This window comes from Copadichromis virginalis, linkage group LG19 (assembly GCF_057382275.1).
Source record: "Copadichromis virginalis isolate Kocher_CV1m ecotype Utaka linkage group LG19, C_Virginalis_male_GT1.1, whole genome shotgun sequence".
Lineage (NCBI taxonomy): Eukaryota > Metazoa > Chordata > Actinopteri > Cichliformes > Cichlidae > Copadichromis > Copadichromis virginalis.
In genome coordinates, this window is record NC_140636.1 from 16,666,822 (window position 1) to 16,686,831 (window position 20,010).

At 42.6% G+C, this 20,010-nt stretch overlaps 1 protein-coding gene across 2 annotated transcripts in view; it reads right to left on the bottom strand.

Moving 5' to 3' along the window:
• The window catches only part of fndc5a (fibronectin type III domain containing 5a), a 48,045-nt gene that overhangs the window by 22,650 nt on the left and 5,385 nt on the right, over positions 1–20,010 (bottom strand). For both annotated transcript variants that reach the window (XR_014916719.1, XM_085441436.1), the window contains exon 2: positions 1,218–1,333. Coding sequence is in view for 1 of the 2 variants with exons in the window: in XM_085441436.1 (XP_085297562.1) it covers positions 1,218–1,333 (116 nt within the window). In the remaining variant the exon portion in view is untranslated. The remainder of the gene's footprint in view (positions 1–1,217; positions 1,334–20,010) is intronic.

Genomic DNA, 20,010 nt, shown 5'->3' on the forward strand with positions numbered 1-20,010 from the left:
GCTTTTACCTTTCTTGCCAAGACTTGGAGGATGTTTGCGCTATATGATAGAGGATGAAGTTGTACAGTACTGATTAAAACCACCGCCACCCTTTTTGAATGCTTCAAACTTGTCATACTTTAAAATAACACCGCATCTGATATTGTATACATCTCTGTGACTGCAGCAGCTTTGACAAAACGGCGGGATTTGATGACCAGTGAATGAGAACAGCCTGAACAATAACAACTGCAAAGCAGCTGAATGTCCTCTGCTATTGTTTCTTATTATTAACTTTTATTTATAGCTTTAAACCACACATTTCCCAGCTTCCAGTGCTGCCATCAAACATGTCACTCCAGTCTCCTGTGGACGGGTGCATATGTGTGTTTGTACAACCACGAGATGGCAACTTGTCCCACGTAAATGCGTGGTTGTGCGAGAGATGTGTGTCTAAGCTTGCATGTTGACTTTTCTCCTGTCACACAGCTGTCATAGTCTGTCAGCGAGGGGACAGGCTGTCCGACAGGATGCTGTATCCTCTGATGATTCCCATAATGCATTCTGACTTGGAGTGAGGGAGCAACACAGGAAAGGAGGTGGCAGACAATAACCTGTGACAAGCCACAACTTAATTGAATTAGTTTGGGAGTTTCTTCAAGAAATCTTTTACATGCATTAATGAATGTACCTACATTATAGTACATTTACATGTACACTCAGGGGACACTTTATTAGGTACACCACCAGGAGCCTGAACCATTGATACGAATCAGGATGGAGCCATACTTTTATGTTGTTTTACTCCAAATTCAGGCCCTTTCACCCAAATGTCACAGCAGAAAAGGAGACTCATCAGACCAGGCAACATTTTTGAAATCTTCTATTGTCCAATTTTGGTGATGTGGTGTAAAATGTAGCCTCAGTATCCTGAACTTGGCTGACAGGAGTGGCAGACGGTGTAGTCTTCTGCTGCTGTACTCCATCTGCTGCTCAGTTTGAACTTTAGATTTTTGCATTAATGAGGAGTTGAACAGGCGTATCTAGTAAAGTTGTATCTTTAGCTGTAAAATTGTAATATGAGTTGCAATAAATAAAAGGTTTGGATGATTTTATTCCCTCCAAAACTTGCCTGAATCTGCTAAATGCTTTTCCATATGTATTTTTTACTGCTTATAAGCACAGTAATTAGCATTAATGGTTACAGTGGTATAGAGGGGACAGAGAGTGTTACCGACCTGCTGTGTGATGGCAAAGCCAATGACTGGGTCTCCCTCGGGGATGTCCCATGACACCACAGCAGAGTTTGCTTTTACCTCTCTGATGGTCACATTGACGGGAGGCGACAAGCTATCTGCAGAGATAAAGATAAAGACAGAGAGAGAAGAAAAGGTTATTGTATGTTTTAAAGTACGAAGGAGCAGCTCTGTGAAATGACTAGAATGGCAGAAGTTTATTCAGTGGCGTGAATAAATGGCTCAGTTGAATCCATTATTAGGCCTGAGCACTAAAAGTGCGAATGCCCTATTGTAATCGCTCCCGTTCTTCTTGTTATTATCCAGACAAATGAATTGGCTTTTTGAGGGCTTTAACATGTTTGAAAACTCATGAAGCTTTGCACATGCGTCAAGCCTGGTGAAAATTTACTGGTCTCACTGGTTTGAGACCTGGGCACAGCAAAATGGCTCAGTAGCGCCCCGTACAAAGTGGGGAAAAATGAGCCCCTGCTTGGGCTTTTACGTAAATGTATGAAATTTTGTACACATGTGTAACATCCCAAGATATACCAAACAGTCTATTGGACCCATGTGCCAACTCACCACCACCATTTTGAATTGAACGTAACATTTTGGCATAGATTTTGCCATTTCCAGGCGTTGTACTGTTGCAAACTCCTCCTAGAGATTTTATCGGATCAGCTCCATATTTCGTCAGTCTAGACTACAGATCTGAGCCATATTAAATAGTGGAACTTTAGAGTTTTCACCTAAGGGCGTTTCTGTGGCGCCACAGCGAATTTCAATCATTCGCTTTGAAATTATAATTGGCTCTTATTCCCACATACATTGACCGATCTGTACCAAACTTCTCACACGTGATAAAGCTACACCCCCGAACACATTTCAACTGCAATATTTGACAGTGGTTACAGCGCCACCTACTGAGAACAGGAAATGTCATGTTTTACACTTTGGGCTACAGTTTCAAGACGCTTGATGCCAGCAACCTCAAATTTGTTCAGGGAAGCCTGAAGGAGTTGGTCTTAGGTCACATTCAAAACAGTGAGTTTTCATAAGAGGGCGTGACCTCGGCAGCTTGGTGAATTTTGATGTTTTGCCATGAAACATGAAACTGATATACCTCAAAGAAATCTAGTCCAAACTCTCCCAAACTTCACAGACATTCTTCTGACATAAGTGACCTCACCTGCAAAAATCTCCATTACATACACTTTAATGCCAGATGAATTCTACTTAATTAAATTTTCTAACATCAGTAAACCTCACCTGCTAAGACCTTAATCCTCTGACAAGCAGGTCAAAGTTCATTAATGAAAGAGAGAAACTGTGTTTGCCCTGGAGTTCATTCCGAGTTTGGCTGGTAACACCTCACCTGTGACAGTCCAGGAGGTCGGATGAATGCACCACCTCAGCTGGCTCATTTTCATGTGGAGGAGTAGAGGCTCTTAGCACCTCCTATCTGCCAAAAGATCCTCAACGTCTAAGTCAGCAGTCATAAAGGCTTAAAGGTTTGCGACCATTTGGCTAACTCCAATTGGTGGGCGAGTTGGGTGGCAACTGTTGGCCAACTGGTTGCTGGAGGTTGTTGGCAAGTTGCTTGCATGAAATTGGTCACAATTCTAAGTACATGCTAGTGACCAAAGCAGTTAACATGGAGTTTTTGTATACTGCAGCAGACTCTTTGTGACCAATTACATCTAGCAACACCCGGCAACCTCTAGCAACTACTCGCATACTGACTGGAATTTTTCCACTCACAAACCTGCTGGTCTGCAGGACTGAGGTCTTAAGCTGCATCCACACTGGGAACGACATTGTGACCAAGACGATACAACGTGAATTACATTCTGCAACAAATTGGGCGTGACCAATGAGAGAAGTGAATACTGATGATGTGACCTGAGGAGATTAGCAATATATGAGAAGGTTAGCTAGGCAGCTGGAACCTCGACTACAAACGCCGTCAGCTTCAAAGCAATGCGCAACAAGCGACTTGTTTTCAGCCCTTATTTCTGCCGCTTGGACTCTCAGTTTCATTCTTTACGGTCACATTCAGTTACCAAAGTTACCGAAGGTGATGGTCATAGTGAGGGTGGGAACGTAGATCTACCTGTAAACTTTTTCACACTGTATTTCTTTAAACAAGCACTTCAAAATTACAGTCAGGTGTTGCTACCAACATGGCTGCTGAGTGGGAAGACTGGGGTCTGGAGGGATTGGTTTATGGCGTCATCTTTTACTTCTGTGTGCTTGTTGGACCCATCAGCAAACTGTGACTGCAGCTAACGTGTCTGTGTGTGTGTGTGTGTGTGTGTGTGTATTAGTCTTGTTTTCATCTAAGTGTCATATTTCATGCTCTAAACACACTTCTAGTTTAATTGGGGTCACAGGCTACAAGATTTGAGAATAATAATTTGTCTCGTTATATAATTAAGTGTGAGCTGTACGTGTGTGTGTGCGTGTGTGTGTGCATCCACCGCCTGCTGCTGAATGAGACTGTAATTACTGTACGAGTTCTGAACAAGCACATACCCAGTGGTGGCTGTATTACATGAACGTTTGTGCAGATCAGAAGATCAAGGTGAGAGATTAAATAACATCATCATTCGATTTGTCCTGAAATGGATTTTTCTTCACTTTCTTGTTTTATGATCACGTCTCCTTCTATTCTTCTTTCCCCTCAAACAGAGACGCCACACATTCGTACCGTCATAGTTCAACTGTGCCCTAAAGTCACGATCAGTATGCACCACAGATCCATAACTGACTGGAATTCATGTCAGTACAATCAGTTATGACTCTGTGATTTATAATTACACCTGCATCTAGTGCCTGACTGTTATTCTAGTTTGTTGGCTTTATGAACTGGTTTGAACTGCTGAATCTAATATTCCTTGAGATCTTTAGTTGATCTAAAAACAGGCCTTATACAACCAAGTTTTACCATTTACTCTTTATTTTGGTCCACATCAGGACCATAACCTGTCCATAACTGCTTGCGAATTTAATCGCCCAATCACATGGCAGCAAGTGATTTAAGTGACTTTGAACATGCTGTGGTGATACCAGACGGTCTGGTCCGAGTGTTTCAGTAACTGCTGGGATTCCCACAGGCAGAAGAGCTACTTCCTGAAGCACCACAGTACTGTCATCTGAGTACAGGAAACTGAGGCTCATCAAAATTGGACAGTAGAAGATTGGAAAAATGTTCAGTCTCGACTTCTGTGGTGACATTCAGATGGTAGGGTCAATATTCGGCATACACAACATGGTATCATGCATCCCTCCTGCCTTGTATCAACAGTTCAGGCTGCTGCTTGTGGCATACTTTGAGCCTCCGAACAACCGAACATTGTTAAAACATGCCACCATGTCAATCCCTTTATGACCACAGGATACCATCTTCTTATGCATAGCTGGACTGGCCATCGGGCATACCGGGCATTTGCCCGGTGGGCCGCTGGCGATTTTTTGTTTCTATGGGCCGATGGATTTTTTTATTTATTTTTTTAGGAAGGGTATATATAATGAAAGGTGTTGGATTGGCCAATTGGTCATGATCGACTCTGGGCTGGACCAATTACAGCCGAGGAGGCCGAATGTACCCGCCCCCTTGTTTAGCAATCACGTGATTTTCGCGCATTGCATGCCGGGAACTCGTGGCAAAACAATCCAAGTACCGCATCAAATGCAAGCATTTGCAGCACCGCAAAACGTTCATTCTCCGGTTCCAATAAATTCTTGTTTTTTCTTTGCCGCACAAAAAAGGAATGTACAAAACAAAAGGAGAACAATGCCGGTCCGTACAAAGACAGACTCGACGAAAAGACAAAGAAAAGATACGAGGAAAAAATCAAAGCAGTGAAAGGGTCAGACCCTTACGAGCACACAGAGAGACAAAAGACGTTAGCATGCTGCCCAACTTTCACCACGCTCAGATTTATAATTACACGGTTCTTGGAGTGAGTGCATGCACTCATGAAGTTTAGTAACTTCAGGTCACTGCAACAAGCCCAGGTACAGTTTACTGACGGATGGGTGCAGGACCTTGAAATGCACCGAGTAGAACGAAAGACCATCGTACGAACAAAGGTAAGTTTACCAGTCTCACAAATCGTCTTCATAAATACACATTCGTTAACCGTTTATTAATATAACCTTTGAGCTCAACGGTAATTAATTAGTAGTGGAAATAATTTTTGGTACCCGTTACAGAAATGTAGCAGTGACAATAATACTGTATGCTGTAATCGTACTGGACAATTGGTGATACACAAAAAAATCTGTTTTACCCTGTGAATAAAAGTATGTTTTTGTCAATGTACCATGGTAATAACAGAAGCGAAACGCAATATTGTGTCAGGACAATTCACTATTTATGCACAATAAACACAATAAACAAAGGAGCATAGCGCAACAATTTCTGTTCAGCGCCAGACTTGCTTGTAACCTATATCACCAGTTATGTTAAGAAAAATGACGTATTAACTACTACAAAACTCTGACCTTTGTGGGAATGCTTGGAGCAGACTAACATGTGAGCTGGAGTGTTCTGGGACGTTATATTTGGTATATCCAGACCATCCGTCGGCTCTTACTTCGGAAACATGGCTTAAAAAATTTCTCTTCAACGACGTAATCCGAAAAAAACCGATCTCTTTACCCGTCGGCTTGTATAACTGATTTCAATTGAAAGCCTGCGTGCGCTAGTACCTCTTGCCACAAGTTCCCAGAATCCTTTGCGGTTTTACCCTTGAATGACGTCACATTTTCAATCTTTATCCTGGTGGGCCGGTCTCTAGTCAAAATGCCCGGGCCGATTTTTTGTCCCAGTCCAGCCTTGTTCTTATGGCGGCTTCCAGCGGGATGACGATGTTGAAGAATCCAGCAAATCGGTTACTTGAGCATGGCCTCCATAGTCACCAGATCACAGTCCAGTAGAGCACATATGGGATGTGGTGGAACAGCAGATGTCATCATGGATGTGCATCCCTCTAATCTGCAGCAACGGTGTGATGCCATCACATCAACACGGACCAAAATCTCTGAGGAATGTTTCCAGCACCTTGAATCTCTGCCAGGAAGAACTTAAACAGAGGTCTAACTCGGTAAAAGCAAGGAGCTTGTACATTTTCCAGTGAGTGTAGATTAAATCACAAATTCTCCAACTAAATGATGCATCATATCTGGTCCAGCTATCTGAAATGGATAAAGTGGAAACTATTAGAAATGTCAGAAACTGAAAACAAGGGCATTTTCGACCGTGCGTCCCATTAGGGAGTATTTTTAAATTTGTGACATGTTTGGGATGTTTACATTCTTGTTTATGCAAATAAGAGAATAAGCTGCTGAATATTAAGGTGAACAACCTAATGCAGTGTGTCACTGTCCCTCTCTGTTCTCCGTTTTTGGTGTTTATTGATATTTGTAACAAGGACCAGTGAATAAGGATGAGGAGAAGTGGTCCCTGTCAGTGAGGCTAATGGGACATAAATCTAATTCAGGTAATAACACAGTCAGCGTGTTATTGAATAGGTTAACGCTCGCTTGCCCTTCGACGGGAAAACCTCACAGGATGATGAGCTGCTGCGGCACTTGTTTACACCCTGACACGCTGCACGTTTAGAAAGAGCGAAGCAGAGCCAAAGCAGGCCTCTAGGTTACTTGCTTCCACTCAGCCTGCAGCCGAGGTTTTGATAAATAGCCCGACTAACAGCAGATGACAGGAAGGAGACCCACTGCATCTCTTCATCCGAGTGGGGGGCCTGGATGTTTGAAGTGGATTTGCTTTTGTTTACTGTCTGCTGTTTGCCTAAGGGACAGGCGCCACGGGCTGAGAGGGCTGATGGAACAGAAGAAATCACAAATCAAAGTCATTATCTTTCCGCGTATTCTCCTCCTGCTTGTGAACGAATGTTTAGCTCCTAATGGAGAGAAAAACACCGCTTTTATTCAGTGATGTGCACCATCGCTTTGTTTGCACATGCTCAAAAATATCTAGAATCATATATAAAAAGATAGAACTCGATATTATCCAATTTTATAACGACAATAACCGAGTGGGTTAATTTATGTTACACAGAAACACTTTGAAGGCTCAGTTTGCATTCCTGCACTGCTTCCTTTGTTCTGATGTCGATTAGTTTTGGTTACTTTCATTCAGTTTTTTTTTTTTTGCAAAATGGCACCAAGTCACAAACCGACTCATCTGCAGGTTTCATCTTCGCTTTGGGCTTCAGTAAATATCAGCATCAAAGGCTTCTGCAGCAGTAAATCTGTACTGTACGTCTGTTACTCACGGCTCACTGCAAAATCACAGTTTAGTGATTAAAGTGGAAAAATACAATAAAATCAACGGTTATTAAAACATACATATACTTGAGATGGATGATAAAACATATTACAGTGGCACAGGTGGTACACTTGAAGGATAAACATGTACAAAAAATTTCTTTATGATCACAAACTGTTTTCATGTCTCATTGCTGGTTTAATAAATAAAGAGCCTGATCAATATTTCTGATATGTTATTTAGTGATTTAAATTTGACATCTAATGTATCAACTGAAAGGTTTTTCCTCCAAAAATTTGTTATGTGTAGAAACTGTTTTACTCATCTACGCTCTACCACAGCGGTCCCCAACCCCTGGGCCTCGGACCGTGAGTCGTTTGGTACCGGGCCGCGAGAGTTGAGGCTCAGGTATGAAATGTATGGTTTTCAGGGTTTTTATCGGTTTTCAGCGTTATTTTGTTATCGTTTTTATCGCTAACTCTGTTTTCCTGGGTCTTTTCACGTGTGTTATGAATAAATCTTCTTTTTTTCGGTACCGGTACTAGTTTTATTTTGTTGTATTTATCCGCGACACCTTAAAGGCCGGTCAGTGAAAATATTGCTGGGCATAAACCGGTCCGTGGCGCAAAAAAGGTTGGGGACCGCTGCTCTACCTGACTGCTCGGACCAGCTCATCATTTGGGACCTTTGCAGAGTGCCCTCTAGTGGACAAACTATGCAACCCACTCGTCACACGGTTGGAGGGTGTTTCTCCCGTCTCTTCTTAAATTTGTGACTCCCTAAATAAGATGCATTAGTGTTTAAGCAGAAACGCCCCCCACAAAAACAAAAAACAGGTATTACACTGGGTGAATGAATGACCCCAGCAAAACAAAGCCTGTTTTTTTGCTTTTCTTTCACTAATACTGGGATCCCTGGAAGAGCTGGGAATGACGTCACACAGCCCTGCCATCAGAGGCAAAAGGAACTCATTTATCTCTTGTTAATCAATACAGGTGAGGCTGGTTCATCAAGGCAAATGTCTTTAAAAGATCCCTTGAAATGCCTGCAAGGTCACGTGTGCATGCGATAAAACGGGGTTACATGACGCCTCAGGATCAGAACAAGGACATCAGTGAATCACTCTTGGGTGAGGAAAGTATTAAACATGACAGAAACACAGCAGCTGCTCATCACATATGTGCTTAGGACCCCCATCGTCACACTTTAACGTGGGATTTTTCAAAGAGCAGGGTGGAAATTTTCTCTGTTGCTATCGTCGCTGATGGGAAGTTATAAAAATGGAGGAAAAACGTACGTTCTAACATGTGGTTAATAGTGCTGTTTTTTTTTAAAAAAAGGGTCTGTTTGAAGTCATGTTTTTTCTTACACCTAACCAAAGATCAATCGAAAAGACACAAAAGTTGAAAATGGCCGTACACAGGATGCAATCTGGGTGAAAGTTAATGATTTATATACAGCCACGTCTCAGTTCCTGTTTTCTCAGGGGAAGCCAGTCCTGACAAGTCGTCAGCTGACAGAGACTACTAAAAAGGAAAAACTATAACTGAAAAGAAAGAAAGGAGTGAAATAAACATCATGTAGAGAGAATAGAATTTAATATTGCAGATGTGATAAGAGCATCAGGCTGGTGTGGCTCTGTGTCTCCTCTCAGTGATCACGGACTAAAGTCTGATCTGTAAAGCTATAACTGTACCTGGTGTCTCATGTCTTTTAAACCATATAATTTCGCACAGAGCTTATTAGTTTTTAATAAAACCTCTAAACTTTGGATCTTGGTGAAGCAACTTTCTCCTTGCTCCTTAAAATGAAGCCGTCTGCTGCAAAGCCCTTTGAAATCAGGAATGTCTTTCCTGCTGGATGAGCTTAAATAATGAAACGCACATTTTCATTGATGTCCTTGACTTACTTACTTTGTTTCTTTCTCTTCTATTGGATACACTGATGACTCACTGTTGCTTTGCATTTTTGAATTATTGTGTTTCAAGTCTGGGAAAAAAAGACTGTCTTCTTTGTTCGTGAGTCCCAAAGATTAAAGGGTAAAAACATGTCCTTGTAGTTCTGCTACATGAAGTTCAACTCTCTCTTCGAGTGTCCTCACATCCCACAACTTCTGGTCACTTTGTGCCCGTCTTTGGCTCCACTTTCACATATGACTGCATTACACTTTGGGGACAAAGAGAGGGGATGCTGGCCGTGATTTCAGGTCTTAAATATCCACATGACATTAGAGTCCACTCTAATGAAACACCAGACAGATGTCTTCATAAACTCTCTGCAGCTCACAGTCTGCATCTCCCCAAGAGATGGGGGTGACTTTGAGCAATGACGGATGTGTGTGTGTGTGTGTGTGTGTGTGTCATTGTTAGCCTGATGATGATCAGAGTGACAGCTAGTTGTCTACCCCACACTGTGCAGTGTAAAGGGTGACAGCTCCTTAATGCCCCCCTTCATTAGAAAACTCACCAGGACAGAATGTGTGTGCATGTGTGAGCGCACAGTCAAGAGAGGAGGCTAATTTGCTGTTTCACAACACAGACTTGTGTAAACACGCACACACACACACACACACACACACACACACACACACACACACACACACACACACACACACACACACACACACACACACACACACACACACACACAGTCTCCATGCATAAAGTCCATCATTGCTTAATGAACACTCTCGTCTCTCTGTTGACCTTAGAAAGAAAATCCTCCCTCCTCCTGCTCCTGGTAGAGATTATGTAATGTTGCATACTTTAGTTTGCTTCAAAGAAAAAATGCTTTTAATTGAATCTCATCTTTTGCTGATGATGCTGCTGAAGTTTGCGCTGAACAGTTAGTTGAGCTGTTTTGTACTTTGCATTAGGGAGCTGACGGGTTAATGACCGGCTAATATCTCTGAATCGTTTAAAATCTGCTGACTTTAGGATTACAACACATCACAACACAGGCCTATCGTTAGTTTTATACAGCACATCTGTACCATGAGCTGTGAGACCTGCCTGTACTCTACACATGCTTTGAAAATGAAGTCTATGAGTAAAACCCGTCTTTCTGCACTACACCATCAGTGTGATACCTGGGCCGACAGCAGGGGCTTTTTTCGAGTGGGAGATCATAAAGCTGGGTGGTGCTCCAGCTCCCATCCACCCCTGTGGTGTGATATTATTGATTTGTACCACCTTATTACAGCTCTGCAATCCTCAGAAATGCCTCTCTCGGAGTTAGGCCTCTGGGCTGGTTCTGCTCCCTGGGATGCTAATGAGTTAGTCTGCATGCTTTTGAACTAACATGAAAACTGCCTGTTAGCTACATCATATTTCACTGTTATCTCGCACTTAAGAGGCAAGTACAGGCCTCAGGTGCTGCTTACTTCCTGTTCTCCTCTTTGAATCACTTTGTGCTTCGCTGCGCTGCTACTAATTCATATTTAGCAAGTTAAAACACTTAGTTCATTTCCAGCTAATAGTATGTAAACAGTCACTTTGTATGGAAGGTGCAACAAGCAGTAGGAACACTTTGGCGAGGAGAATAATACAGTTTTAAATTAGCACATGTTTATTATCCAGGGGCAAAGCTGACAGCAGTACCGGAGGAGCCGCAGTGGCTTGCTGCATGCTCCTCCATGCTAACGTGTTATTAGGCCTCCGAGCTGCGTGCGCGTCAGGCGTGCTGTGCTCGCAGAGGTCAGCTGGCAGCGATGCCCTCATTCATACTTAATGTGCCATGATAGAGCCATCAGGATTTTGTGCTGATCTTGAATTTGCCCTTGCATGTGTCAGAGGAGACCTTGGCATGTGGCCTTGTCCTTGCAGATGCACACATCTATAGAAGGATAACAGAGCGACTGAGTGTGGAGGGACCTGAACACAAAGTGTTTCTGTGTCTCCTTTAGAAGCTGAAGAAGCTGATAAATAATTTAAAAGTGCTTTATTCTAACGCACTCTCTCGTTTCATAATTGATTGCCATAATTCCTTTTCCATAACTGACAGCTGCTTCCCAGCTGATCCACCTCTCATCTACAAGTCTGCTTTAAATCTTACGTAAGCCACAAACAGGAGCTCACCCTATGGATTTCCTCTTTTCTGCTGCTTCTTTGTCCCATCGTTTGTTTCAAACAGCTGCCACCGCTGATGGATCTGTATCCACCACCTCCGTGTCAGAGGAAATCCACCACAAACATTTCCTCTATTTCTTCTTTTATTCACTTTTGCTTTCAACACCTATTTTTCTGACAGTAACAGACACTTGGCGCTAAGCCTCCCCCTCACACACACACACCCCCGCATCGGCAATGTGTTTTTGTCTCTTTCTTTTTATCTTTTGTCTGCCTCTCCAACGCTCCTCTCCATATTTCTGTATAGCTACTACATTGGGACTTTTTGGCAGCTCCTCCATAGTCTGCTGTGTACAGCTCTCTGCTACTTACTAACACTTCAGTGGGAATCTGGGTGCAGAGAGGAGATGGTGGGTGAAAAGGGGAGACGGTAACCTTGCTGTGACTCATTCATGCACTGTTCTATTATTGATTAGCCTCACGCTGCTCACACGCTGCCTGCTGATCCGCTGGTTTACTGTGTAGGCAGATGAGCTGCTTATAAATGAAGAGCAGCTTTCAGTGTGAAATATAATCCTCGTATAGTTTTTCCTTCATGGGAAAACGTCCCCGTTTGTAAGATGTAACCCACCGCTTTGTGTGGCTCAAACTGAGCATGTTAGCCGTTACCATCTTGGCTGTTAAGAGCCAAAATTAGGTTATGGAGACAATGCAGGGTGACTTAATACCTGCTAATTAGTGCCAAGACCCCATCACACAGGCCTAGACACCAATTGGTCACCATCTGGTAAACACCTGTTCCTTGGGAATGTGCTCTAGGAGGTTTGCTGGCGTGAAACTGGTTGTAAAGAGGCATAAAGCACTACAAAGAAAAACAACTCGTGATTGCTTTGGTTATTGGTGATTGCTGCAGTCACAGCTTTCACCTCTAGCAACCACTCGCCAATCTGCATTTGCGACCAGGCTTGCTAATCTAAAAAAACTGAAGCAAAGCCATCTTGAATGGCATATTAATATAATTAAAGAGCTTTAAAAATGCTCCAAAACACAATCGTGATGTCTAGTTTTGAACAGCAGTGACAATCTATAGTTTCAGTATTCAGTGCTCCTAAAAATGCACAGATTAGAGCTTTACAAGTTAACTACAGAGACTTAAACCTTTTCAGATCAGGTCATAAACCTGCTGTAAATATGCTTTTTATATGAGAGTCTACGGGGATAGCTTCATGTGATCATTTGAGGGGCTGCTGTGTTTTGGCACTGCTTCATTTTAACCTGAGGGTTTCTGCCTGTTCTGAGCACCGCGATGAGCCTCGTTGTGAGGCTGAGAGCTGTTTTTGCTCTCACCATCTTTCCTTTTTAAAACCAGATGTAACAGGAACAATACACATTACAGGCTACCAACCTGTCAAAGCGTATTCTCCTCTGTTGTCCCACTGGATACTGATGGGTACCACAATTTAGCAAATGAACATCATGTTATTGTTTCCTGAGATCATAGCCGAAGTGGAGTTGAGGGTCGTTTTCCTCTTCCCTGGCAGACTAATTTTTTTTTGCTGGCCGTTAAGACACTTCAGCACTGGCTTCAGACCATGTCCGTCTTTTATATACAGTCAATAAGCGAGGCCGTGTGGGTTTTCTGCACGTGTGCCTCTCCGTTCTCCGTGGTGCAGTCTGCATTTGTACACAGCGGCTCTGTCAAATTATCACACCTAAGGGTCCTTCTGTCCCTTTGCAGAGAAATGAGTTATTTACTCCAAGGAAATGAATTTTCCAACCGAGCGGACCACAAGAACAGGGAGGTGGGGAGGGTGGGCTGTAAAACTGCATCTCTCTCCTTCCTTTAAGTGCGCAAACACGCACATTTCTCTAATTAAATGTCAAAAGGCAGCGTATGAAAATCAATGCAGCATTGTGTTCAGAGAGAAAGCCAGGCAGCTGATTCAAAAAGGCAAAGGAGTGCCGTGAGGCTGATTATTTGACAAGCCCACTGTTAATGAAATCTACTCTCAAATCAGGAGCAAGCCACCCCTCCGGCAGTGAAACAACCGTGCGGTGGGACGGGGCTGACGCTGGGCTCACAGCTTGATGCGACGTTATGAATATGATATTAGCGCTTCATAACATACTTTCCGCTTTTCTCTGTATTTCACTTCACAGTTACTGTAGCTCCCCCTCTCTCCCTGTGGATTTTCTTCCAGCCTTTTAAGCAACTGGGAAAGTAATGGCTACAGTATGTGCCTGCGAGGATTCATATCACAGACAGGTGCAGGGGGCGGGGGGGCGTGGAGACAACGTGAACAATATGCACCTCCGTGTTCCTCTCCCTTTGCCACTGGCGCTCTCCATGTTCCTCTTTGAGTTTCTCTCTCTCGAGAGCCATCTCCCTCTTGCATCCACTCCTTTTCTTTCCTTCCATCCATCACTCTCCGTGTGTGCGTGCTTCTCTCTCTCTCGCAAATATTCCCGTAAGAGTAGCACATGCCCTGAGGCGCCTTATGGAGGATCGAGGCCCCCCTCTGCCTGAACCAGACTCGTTGCTCAAGTTTGAGAAATTTACAGCATCTTAAACTTTGTGGCCACTCTGGCAAAAGAACAAAAATATCCCCTGACTTATTTATGTCAGACACACTGGGGGCAAAACTTTCGGGACAGCAGACAAACGAGCAAAAGTGTGTGGGTAACGGCAGGGCAGGTACCTTCCCGTGGGTTCCACCTGTGCCTCAGATTATTCAAATGTAAAAAATACACCATCTGGCCCATCACACATAAAAACAATCTCCCCACAAAACACAGCAGCAAATAAAAATAGTATTTTTATGCTCTGCTGAGGAGAGCTGGGTGAGAATTAGAAATCAAGTGGCCCACGCGCAGTTTTGTGCTTAAATCATCATTTAAACAGAACCAGGCGGATCGATTTCTGCTGCTCGAGTCCCGCTGTGGTTCTGAATTGGAAATTTGGAACCACAGTTACAGACCGTAATGAGCTGTCAGGGATGTAGGCATAAATTATGCATCGCAATCACTGAAGGGATGCATGTCTGTCTTCATTCGGAACAAGGAAATAACTATTTTAAAAATCAACACAATGTGATGACGAAGTTTTAGATTTTGATATGGTTTCAAAATATTAACAAGATAAATGGTTGAACTGTGTAACACAGTGCGCATAGTGTACATGCTAAAAAGGGAATAAGGAATATAAACTTATTTAAACCTATTGATAAAGATATTTAATCATATTCTATTTTATTAACCAAGCACCATTCTACTTATTTAAGATATTTCTTACAGGGAGTGCAGAATTATTAGGCAAATGAGTATTTTGTCCACATCGTCCTCTTCATGCATGTTGTCTTACTCCAAGCTGTATAGGCTCGAAAGCCTACTACCAATTAAGCATATTAGGTGATGTGCGTCTCTGTAATGAGAAGGGGTGTGGTCTAATGACATCAACACCCTATATCAGGTGTGCATAATTATTAGGCAACATCCTTTCCTTTGGCAAAATGGGTCAAAAGAAGGACTTGACAGGCCCAGAAAAGTCAAAAATAGTGAGATATCTTGCAGAGGGATGCAGCAGTCTCAAAATTGCAAAGCTTCTGAAGCGTGATCATCAAACAATCAAGCGTTTCATTCAAAATAGTCAACAGGGTCGCAAGAAGCGTGTGGAAAAACCAAGGCGCAAAATAACTGCCCATGAACTGAGAAAAGTCAAGCGTGCAGCTGCCAAGATGCCACTTGCCACCAGTTTGGCCATATTTCAGAGCTGCAACATCACTGGAGTGCCCAAAAGCACAAGGTGTGCAATACTCAGAGACATGGCCAAGGTAAGAAAGGCTGAAAGACGACCACCACTGAACAAGACACACAAGCTGAAACGTCAAGACTGGGCCAAGAAATATCTCAAGACTGGTTTTTCTAAGGTTTTATGGACTGATGTAATGAGAGTGAGTCTTGATGGGCCAGATGGATGGGCCCGTGGCTGGATTGGTAAAGGGCTCCAGTCCGACTCAGACGCCAGCAAGGTGGAGGTGGAGTACTGGTTTGGGCTGGTATCATCAAAGATGAGCTTGTGGGGCCTTTTCGGGTTGAGGATGGAGTCGAGCTCAACTCCCAGTCCTACTGCCAGTTTCTGGAAGACACCTTCTTCAAGCAGTGGTACAGGAAGAAGTCTGCATCCTTCAAGAAAAACATGATTTTCATGCAGGACAATGCTCCATCACACGCGTCCAAGTACTCCACAGCGTGGCTGGCAAGAAAGGGTATAAAAGAAGAAAAACTAATGACATGGCCTCCTTGTTCACCTGATCTGAACCCCACTGAGAACCTGTGGTCCATCATCAAATGTGAGATTTACAAGGAGGGAAAACAGTACACCTCTCTGAACAGTGTCTGGGAGGCTGTGGTTGCTGCTGCACGCAATGTTGATGGTGAACAGATCAAAACACTGACAGAATCCATGGATGGCAGGCTTTTGAGTGTCCTTGCAAAGAAAGGTGGCTATATTGGTCGCTGATTTGTTTTTGTTTTGTTTTGAATGTCAGAAATTTATATTTGTGAATGTGGAGATGTTATACTGGTTTCACTGGTAAAAATAAATAATTGAAATGGGTATATATTTGTTTTTTGTTAAGTTGCCTAATAATTATGCACAGTAATAGTCACCTGCACACACAGATATCCCCCTAAAATAACTAAAACTAAAAACTACTTCCAAAAACATTCAGCTTTGATATTAATGAGTTTTTTGGGTTCATTGAGAACATGGTTGTTGTTCAATAATAAAATTATTCCTCAAAAATACAACTTGCCTAATAATTCTGCACTCCCTGTACATACTTGTGCATGTTGTAATTTTTAATAGCTCTAAGAAATATTTCCATATTTTGGACAGACAAAGCACATCTTATATTAAATATCTAGGTTGTTGTAATAGAGGTTGTAGGAAAGAACATAGTTCCTAGATTAAAACCATGATTTCTGAAACTGACATTTCTCTTCACTTTTTTCTATTCATTTATTCATTCAGTCACTACAGTGGCTGCAGCAGCAGCATTACAGACCAGAACAATATAAATGTTTGATTTTGGGTGAACTGGCCCTTTAAGTCTTCTGTATTTTCTTCTGCTTTTGAGTCTTAACTTAACTTACAGGGGGTAAAAAACCTACAGCGACCAGCCGGAGAAAGAGCAGAATGGGGTAAGAGATTAAGAAAGCGCAAAGATGACATGGAAGTTTTTACTCTGTTTAGCTTCATGGATACATGTCTGATGAATCTCTTCGTTGCTCACCGAGTGAACATGTTAGTAACACAGCTTTACATTCATGCCACCAACTCCCTCCAGATGGCAGGTTCAGCCCTCCTCCACCTGCGCACATTCAGACGTGATGCTGGGCAGATGACTGACTGCGTCAGAGAGCTATCACTGCCGCGTCAGTTTTTTGGCACGGCTGCTTTGTTCTCCCACGGGCCCAGGGTCCATATGATTGCGCCAATCTGTCCTCTGATGCCCGTTTCATTTCAGTTTTACACTTCAGACCCAGCAGCAGCCACAGCCGGAGGCACTGTCCACCCTATTCTCATGAACAAGAGCTTTCTTCAAAGCCTTCAGATTTGGCACAAGAATGACTTGGGAGACCCGCTCTGATTTTAGTGGGTCAAGGTTTCACATGTGCAGATCTCAATTATCACAGAAACAAACTAAGAAACACTGCAACAACATTTTATGCTCACTATTCAACGCCGTGTTTCAGGAGCAGAAGGATTGTCACCATATTTCTAAATTTGCTCCCGGCCTAAAGTACTAAATGTCCTCGGGAGTCTTCACAATATGTACAAGTCCAGACAGACATGAGTGGACTTGAAAGGCAAGCAAACACAAGCTGGTAATTCAATAAATTAGATCAAAGCGACGGTGCTGAACAAATACAAATGTGCTCTGAGAGAAACCTCCAAGTAAAATGACATTTGTTTTCCAGCTCCTGCCCTTTGGTCTCACTCCAAATGCTGCCACCTCTAAAAGCTTCAGTGTGTATGCTGTTAACTACAAGGCCATCACTCTATTCATCTGCATCTTGCAAAGCTGCAGGCAAGCTCTCAAAGACGAACTCAAACAGGCTTTTTTGAAGGGAAGAAGAGGGTTAAGGAGGTTACACCATGCTGCAGAAAAGAGCAGCAGCATTGTGGAGTCGATACAAACGCAACAGGGGAGGATGGACCTTAATAAATAAATAAATATTGTATTATCTATTATCTCACTTCTGTGCTGGAGAGATACACCAGTTCTGTCAAACCAGGCTTATAAATTAGTTCCGTTTTCATCTTTTATATTCTGTTTCACACAAACTCACACTCTAGAAACAAAAGAATGGAAAGTCACCTCAACTATTTGCCAATAAGAAATTATATGAAGTGCTAATATTGCAGCATACATCACACATAAAGATGGTTTCCATGGAAATTGTAAAAAAAAATTTAAAAAAAGAAGATAATATAAAAAAAAGGGATGTGTATAATTCAAACTAAAGCATGACTTCAGCAGCTGCTGATTTCAGCATGGCTATATCCATCTTTCAGAGGCACTGACGTCTCATTACTCAAGCTTTTAAAGTTGTATTGGTGCAAACTAATATCTGAAAACCTAAGACATGTTTGGGAAAATCAGTCGCCCAAGTATTCCTCTTTAGTCGTGTTTGCACGACAGGAAATATATCTGGTTACATGATGCGATCGCTGAACTCGTGAACTTCTGTCAAGTTGGGTTCATGTTCAGTCAGACTGAGCTGGCATTTCTCACGGGTAATGTTGAGAAAAAACTCATTTATTCCAAAGAGGCTTTGATCACTGGGTTTCCCCATTGAAATACAATGTGGATTTAATTTAGCTGCCACTTTGTGAGATGCAGGGTGTGCCTCCTCCCTACACATGCAGGTTTATGGTGAACAGGGGTGGCTTGGCACTGTGTATTCACGCCACTGTTACATGCACTTGCAGCATAATAAGAGATATCCCTGTCAAGCCCCCAAATCTGATGCAAGATGTTTGTAAGAAGAAAGTGCAGCGACTGTATGGAAAAAACAAAAAAAAACAAGAACGCAGCTTTAAGAGAAAATGTTCCAACTGTAAACAAGGCTGCAAACAGCGAATAATTGCCAACAGCTAATCATGCTTGTAAAATGGACTAACGAACAAACAGATAATCACAGACAAAATCCACATCCCCTGTGAATCTCACACACAAACACACACCTGCCATCCTTCCCGAAGCCCCGTAATGAGCCTATTCAGAAGGAACAGTGATGATTCAACCCTCCAATCAGGTTCCTGCTGCCCCAGATACCCAGCACGTCTATGGGACACAGATTTGAGTAAAATTGGGGCACAGGGGTTGAATCCACAGGACTGAAGCTACAGAAAACAGCTTCTGATTTTAATTTCTACAAACATGTTGTTGAACGCGAGAGCCTGACACCACCTCTCTGTTCACGTACAATCACTCACCTAATTTCATGCATGTGACAAAAAGTGCTGTCTTGAAACAATAACATCGGAGCGCTGCAGGTTGTTTTTTCTTTTTTAAATGAATAATGCAGCCCGGTGTCTGCTGAGCAGCCCTTAAAGCATAAACAAGCATTTGTAATTTGAGAAACTGCTACGTGTGATAAATGGCACAGAGAGGCTCTTCCAAAGTCACATCTGTTTTGATTTTGCAGTATTTATGCATTTTTGTGATGCATCGGAAGTCTCATAAATATTCAGAGCGTGAGTTTGACAGTGTGAGAGAGCGCGGGAGATGGGTGGCTTTTACAAACTTTGGCCTCTCTGTGGATGCTAAATGGCTTAGCACCTGACACATAATCTACTGTACTAACAGAGAATGCATCACCTGGCAGGTGGGTGCCATAATTTTCTTGGATCTTTTTGGTTTACAGCTCAAAAAAAAAAAAAAAAATCAAAATCTTGTTATCTCTTGAAAGATTTCCCTTTTTCATTATTATAAACATCCCTCAAAGACAGAAAAGCGCCTGCAGCTTTTCCATCTCTGTTCACTTTCTTGATTGATTCATTGACTTTTCTTTTTGTTCCTCAAACACAGAACCGTTAGGGAGTGAGCAAAATTGCCTGCAAGGATTTATGGCCTCATTTAGATGAATGTGTTAAGAGAGTCAATTTACATTTTAAATGGAAACATTACCTTTCCTTTCACAGGACCAACCGACTGTTTATGAGTCCCTGTAAACACAGACAACCTTAAAGACGTCACCACGGTGTCAGTTTTACTCCTGCCGACCCACCTCTCTGCTTCGGCACTGGTTTGGCCTGCTTTTCCTGCTGCAGGCGTCTAACTATGTCTAAACTAAGTGGGAGACAAAAGCTTGACTCATGCTGGAGAGGGAATCCAAAAGTGTCACCAAGCATTTTGACTCA